Genomic DNA, 7041 nt, shown 5'->3' on the forward strand with positions numbered 1-7041 from the left:
CGTAATTCACAGCAATCGCGCGCCGCAGCCGCGACCGCGACCGCGACCGCGCCACGCTACCACGTATACACATAGAGAGGCGCGCGCACACACACACACACACACACACACACACACACACACACACACACACACACACACACACACACACACACACACACACACACACACACACACACACACACACACACACACGCACCCGCTGTCACTCTAGCGGGCACTCTCGCGCACGTCACTGGTACAGGCAGCAACACGGCGCACGGGGGATCGAGAGTGGCCCGATAGCCGTTTGCGCGTGCGGACACGGAGACGGCGCGGTGTATCTTGCCGTGATACACCACACTCCGCCTTTACTTACATTGTATTCCTTGTCAAGGGATTTCAACAATTTTTCGGTGAGCTCGCTGCAATATCTCTGCATCGGGGTATCGCGCATGAGGGCCCACGACGGGGGGATGTATTCTATTAGGTTAAACGAAAAAATAGAGTCCAGGCTCCACGCGGATATTACAGACTTGGTCGCGATGCGCGAGACACGAGGGAGACTCGCAATGGCGACTGCCGAACTGTGCGCTCCACCGTCGTTCGCATGCCCTCCCTGCCTCCCGAGTGCCTCCTAGTCGCTGCCCATGCATCGTTCCTACCCCCACCGTCGTCGGAACGAGGCGCCACTAGCGACGCTCGTGGCCGACCGAAGATCGTCGAATTTGGCCGAACGCTCTCTCTCTCTCTCTCTCTCTCTCTTCTCTCTCTCTTCGCCTCGCAACCTTTCTTCCTCTCTCTTTGCCCGCACGGTTCGCGGTGCCATCCTCGAGATATGTTTCCTCCTTCCCCTCAACCTATCCCGTCCCGTCCTGTCCCGTCCCGTCCCGTCCCGTCCCGTCCCCTCCGCGTCTCACTCCCGTTGACATTTTCGGTCGTGTTCGCGTCAGTTCGCACTCGGTGCCACTCGGTGCGTTTGGCGCTGCTCGATTCAACGGCGCACGACGGATGAAGCGTTGGTTGTGTAGCGTATCACAGAGTAGCAACGGTTTCGAATAAATTGCACCAAGAATTTCGAGTTTGTTACGCATCGCCTCACACGCGATTTAGCCCCATATGTGACCATCGCTAAAACTAGATATATACTATTGTGTCAAATATAGAGGATCGTATGATACGAGTGTTGAACTCGATAATACCGGAGATATAACGCATTTGATTCAAACATCGACATATCTCTATTTTATATATTTTTAACACCGAGGGTATTGATGACTCATCATATCCAACGTCGATGAGAAATGTATGCTTCTTTGGAATTATGGTCCACTGGTGTTCACGCCGATGGAGTGGACCAATGAATGTAGGGTAAGACGCTCGAAATTATCAGACTGTTTCACATCGATATCCTGTTATCTGCAGAGAGAAATGGGCCGAACGTATAAAAATTGCACGCTTTCGATATTTTATAGTCAACGTAGTAGGTTTTGTTCTGGATAGAATTTTTCAAGTAAAGTTTTCGAGTAAATTTTCTTTGTCTAATCAATCTTTCTAGATATTTTGCACATGTAAATATCTCAAATAAGGCCAACAGAAATTAAATATTTGATAAAATACCTTATATTTTATTCTCAAAAATATTTCATATTTGATAATCATCGCGATACTTCCGTACTTTTGGTATTACCAGAATAGCTTTATACAAAAATTTATGTTAATTGTAATGCGTCCGCTCGAAATTTGTCTTAAATGCTTCATTTTTCTTCATAACGCACTAATATTAATGCAATCAAAATGTTTCAAGTATCACACTCTACATCCGTGATTCTTTCTCTTCCCCTTTGTAATTATCTATTACAACGAAACTAATACATCGGGGTCATACATAGACGTAGAGATGTCGAGTGATAAATAGCTAATAGATAAAACCGATCAAGCGAGAAACTTGCAAGTTTAGTTTCCGCTCTCGTCGTCCCTATCATCTTAACAGAAATCTAGTTGTCTCTATTATCTACAAAACAAGAATCAACAAAGTACTATATAGAAGATTAAATAAATAAGTCATATCTTCCAGAGAACGGAAATCTCCAAGTAACAAGAGAAAAATGAAATGTAAAAGTTAAATACTAAGTGTGCGTCAGAATAGGGAGAGAGGGGCGAAAAGAGTTATATGTGCATTGTGGCATAGTAGGAAAAGGTTGCAAGAGCGAGAATCGAAATATTCGCGTAAACAGTCTACTTTAATAGTCGATAAGCCAGTGTGATTTAACAGATCTGTACTCTTTTATAAAATTTTCAAATTGCAACTCCTAAATTTTTTACATCTTACAGTTTACGGGAAGCACGCATTTTGCAGAAATGCTTTCATCTTTCATTGAATCTGTTTTCCAAAACGCATCAAACAAAGACTAGTGTAATCTTGTGGCCATGATTCGAGTTGTTTAAATAAAAGCTTGTCCATAATATAATCGAATGATGGAGAATGGATAGATATGCGCAAGTTATGTTATTAGCAATCTTCAATGAAATTAAATACAACAAGAACGTACATACTCAATACACAGACAAGTTAGGGCCATGGCACACGAGAAAATTTAAGCAATAAAGCGGTAAGCAAATTAGTCAATTACAGTCGAGAACGTAAGACAGTATGAGCAAGCAAATCCGTAACGTTGATTTCCTTACTGCTTAAGTTTTTTTGTGTGTCTCGGTTTTTTATTTATTGCTTTATTTTATCTATTGCTATTTATTTGCTTTTTATTTATTAATAAGTCCCGGTCTACAATAGATAATTTAAGCCTTAAACCATAAGAAATTTACCAATCATAGGATTGTATTCATAGTTGAGTTTCAAATTAATACATAACGCAATTTTGATCGCTTTATTCAATTTGGATTTCAATTCAGATTTCATAGTTAGATTTCATAGTTATAAAATAAGATAATCTTCGTGAAGAAGATTTTGCTCAAATAAATCTTATTTAATTTAAGATCGACTTAACGAAGGTGTACTTAAAATTATACTTATTCTCGATTCGATAGTTTCTGTAATATTTCCGATGTATTTTCCGATGAGAATATTATGAATTCTTTTAAGTCGCTTTTTTTTAATTTCAATTAAAATTATAATATTTATTAAATAATATTAAATAATATTTTATTTATTATTATTATATTTATAATCGTTAAGTATTATATTATATATATATATATACATATAACATTACAAATACATAAATTATATATTATATATAATAAATTATATATAAAATTTTGTTATAACAGAGGACTACAATTTAATTAAAAAAATTGTGGATTAATCTAAAACAGTCTCAGAGAGAAGCACTGATGAAGGAAAAGCAATCATGTTTGGCAACTGGCGAAGAACTATCACAAGTAAAAGTGGATATTGATCCTGATATTGCTAATATAGCATTACATCTTATAAAGACTGCATCTGTTTCATTTACATCTAATATGTCTGAATAATTATTATATAATGCTATTATATCTAATGCAGAAATTAATGGTATGTATTAATGTATTCTATAAGAATAATTCTATTTATTAAATTTTTGTAATATTTTTTTAATTATTTTTATTATTTTTATTTTTAATATTTAAAAATTAATAAAATTTTTTAAATATTAATATTTAATTTAATAATAAATTAATATGCTTTCTTTTTATATAATAAATATATTTCCGTTAAACGAGATTTTGTGTTTGAAATGATATCTACCGGCAATAATCAAAATGTAAAGTCATTAGAATCGAACAATAAAGATTGTATTACATTCAGCAATACAGAAACTTTGCAAGGTATTTGCAAGGTTATTGTTTATATATTTGTGTTGTATGCCGACATAATATTTTGTATTACAAAAATATAATAAAATAAAAATATAAATACTATACATATGAATAATATATGTACACACACACACACACACACACACACACACACACACACACACACACACACCATACACACACAAAATAAATGTACACACACATAATAAATGTATTTGCTTTACAGAAATATTCGAAAAAGGAAACAGAAAAGGATGACACTAACCATTTTATCTAGTGGAGAGGAACAACAAATTGATGTACAAAAAGAACAATCATTGAACGATAAAATGAATGATAAAAAAGACCTAAAAAGATGCATTCTTTGAAACGAAAAAGAAATGTACTAGATGAAGATCAATTGTTGGAAGATACGTTACATGCGGAACGTATAAGACGAGTAATAGATCAAGAACAATAACTAGCACATATTAAACAAAAACATAAAAAGAATATGAGCAATATAAAGGAAATTCATTTAAAAGAAATTAACAATTTAGAAATGCAACACTTGAAAGAGATGCAAGTTTTGGAAATAGAAATAAAAAGAGTACAATTCAGAGTAATTGAATCGAAAAATGATAAAGATGTTTATACTAAACTAGATTGCTAACATGTCATTATCGAGATGCGTGGTTTGCATCCGATAGGATTTCCGGTATGCGAGAAAATGACCGCTGCCATCACATTTAAAATAGTTATTGCGTGTGATATTCAACAAAGTTTTGTAATAATTATTGTTTCACTCAAACTGTGTAAATTAAAAATAATATTTATTTTAATTGTTGAATAATCAAAAGGCCCATTTAACTGTGATAAATAATATTTAAAAAACATATTGAACTTAACATATAATAAAATTATATATCAACGCTATATATATATCAACATTATATATATATATTTATTTATTTATTTATAATATAAAAAAACATAAAGCTATGAATAATTGTTGTCATGAAGAGTACAGAACATAAAAGAGTTTGCAGAACATAAAAAAATGTAATTCAACATAATAAAAAGGAAAATAAAAAGAAGCAAAATATAAAAAAAAAAAATAAAAATTACAAAAATTTAAAAAGTTAATTATAAAATAAAATGAGTTTGGTCAATTGATGACGTTGACTAATTAGAATAATTTTCTTATTTAATTTATTCGAATATGAAAACATTCTTATTGTTAAATATTGCCTACATATTGCAGTTATTAGTTGAACACGGTCTGGAGTATCTATTCCAATTTCTAATTCATCGAAATATCTAGTATCTAATAGAAATACATTTGTATTTAATACAAATTTTCTTATTACTCTAGTAACAATTTTATTCTATATATCGCTTTTTAGAATCTTCGGCTATCTTTTGTTAAAAAGAAAAATTCCAATATTTTGAAATCATATTTTTTCAAATAGTCTTCTCTTTTAAATAAAAATCTAAAATATTAAAAATTTCGTTTTCATCATAATCTGTAAAATTGCATTAATCACTATTTACGTTTCATGGAACTGTAAGAATTAGACGACCGTAAGCGGTCATAAAAGAGATTCGGAATATAAACACTAACAGAGAGGAGCCGTCGTGGTCGTGCAGACTAAGTGTCGGATTGGTAGACGAGGGATCCTGAGTTCAAATCCAGTCGGTCTCCGTTAATTTTTTCCGAATCTAATAGATATCTTTCAATCTCAGAAGTGGGATTCAGCCTATGTTACCTCAGAGAAGATTCAGCCTATGTTACCTGACAAGTCGATCGTTCAGGAGTGAACGGAAAAAGTCGGGGGTAGTACTCCAAAGTCGTTGTCGGTCGTTCAAGAGAAATGAACGGGAAAAAAGTCGTGGAGTAGTACTCCAAAGGAGTCGTGTCGGTCGTTCAAGAAAGTGATCGAAAGTCGGGAGCAGAAGCTCCAAGTTTCGGATAAAAATCCGATAGAGGAAGACTCGGTACATTCGGGACGAATGTAATACCAGAATGGCCGAACTGTAAGAATTAGACGACCGTAAGCGGTCATGAAAGAGATTCGGAATATAAACACTAACAGAGAGGAGCCGTCGTGGTCGTGCAGACTAAGTGTCGGATTGGTAGACGAGGGATCCCGAGTTCAAATCCAGTCGGTCTCCGTTAATTTTTTCCGAATCTAATAGATATCTTTCAGAACATTTATATATTTATTATATATATAAATGTAAAACTTACTTAAATAGACTAATATCTTTTTTTTATTAAGACATTTTTTGACACTTTTTGCAACAAGATGTTGGCATTTTTATAGAAATTTAATAGTCATACATACAGTGATGCTGTAAGATTTAAACAAGTATCACGTCACATACACAGGACTACTGCCATTTTCTCGCATACAACCGGAAAACGCATGTGACGCAAGTCCAAAGCCCTAGTTAGTAATCTAGTTTAAGCCTAGTTTACAATGACATAACATAAGTATACAGCATAATTATACTGTGACGTAAGATTGTTAAACATAAGAAATGAAAATAATTCATTTAAGTAAGTTCTTCAATTATGCCTTACAGCCTTAAGGCCATATCAGATTAACGGTTGCGCGGTTACGATTATCGGTTGATGATTGTATTTCAGCCAATCACAATGTAGCAGATCCTGGTTATAGTCAATGTAATTGGTAATAATAGAATCGTCACCGGCAACCGTAGCTGAGCAACCGCTAATCTGATATGATAGCCTTATGTTATGTCATTGTAAACTAGGCTTAAGAAATATGAAAATAATTCATTTAAATAGGTTCTTACAATCACGCCTTACAGCCTTATAGCCTTATATTATGTCAGACTAGGTTTTAGTATAGACATGGGATCTATAACAATGAATAGATTAGATAAGAAATTACTATAGTATTATAGTATATACTATAGTACTACTTAATATTGTAATATTATTTAATAGGACCTGAAAGTCTGTAGAAATTAATTTTTGATAAATGTTAGAAGATATAAAGATACAAAATCTTCCGCCATGTTTGCAAATATCGAGTCTCATTGCAGATATCGAACTTGTGATCTAATCCGACTTGACTTAATGTCGAGTCGAGTCAGCAAATTGAAAACGCTATAAATATGTTCAAAAAAAGCACCGTGTACCGGCGGTTTAATACGCTGCTATCTTCTATGCATTCCATGCTTAATATAATGTATCATAATATAATGTACCACGCGTGTTTCATTTCTAATGTCTTA

At 34.1% G+C, this 7041-nt stretch overlaps 2 protein-coding genes and 1 long non-coding RNA gene across 3 annotated transcripts in view; 1 reads left to right on the plus strand and 2 right to left on the minus strand.

The window, feature by feature from the left end:
* The window catches only part of MED26 (mediator complex subunit 26), a 5346-nt gene extending 4502 nt beyond the window's left edge, over positions 1 to 844 (minus strand). The window contains exon 1 of the mRNA XM_011647597.3: positions 359 to 844. Within this exon, the coding sequence (XP_011645899.2) occupies positions 359 to 436 (78 nt within the window). The 5' untranslated portion in view covers positions 437 to 844. The remainder of the gene's footprint in view (positions 1 to 358) is intronic.
* Positions 845 to 3282: 2438 nt separating this feature from the next.
* Positions 3283 to 4015, plus strand: LOC148936952 (uncharacterized; the record flags this gene model as incomplete). Its single annotated transcript, XM_089075445.1, has 2 exons — positions 3283 to 3466; positions 3676 to 4015. Coding segments are annotated over 2 exons (384 nt in total), but the record flags the coding sequence as incomplete, so codon positions are not given.
* Positions 4016 to 4598: 583 nt separating this feature from the next.
* Positions 4599 to 6210, minus strand: LOC148936953 (uncharacterized). The gene is made up of 2 exons (XR_016138898.1): positions 6026 to 6210; positions 4599 to 5267 (listed from the first exon to the last, which is right to left on the minus strand). It is a non-coding gene; the product is annotated as an uncharacterized LOC148936953 (long non-coding RNA).
* Between the last annotated feature and the right edge of the window lie 831 nt (positions 6211 to 7041).

Source organism: Pogonomyrmex barbatus, unplaced genomic scaffold, assembly GCF_055798465.1.
Source record: "Pogonomyrmex barbatus isolate J1 unplaced genomic scaffold, ASM5579846v1 scaffold19, whole genome shotgun sequence".
NCBI lineage: Eukaryota > Metazoa > Arthropoda > Insecta > Hymenoptera > Formicidae > Pogonomyrmex > Pogonomyrmex barbatus.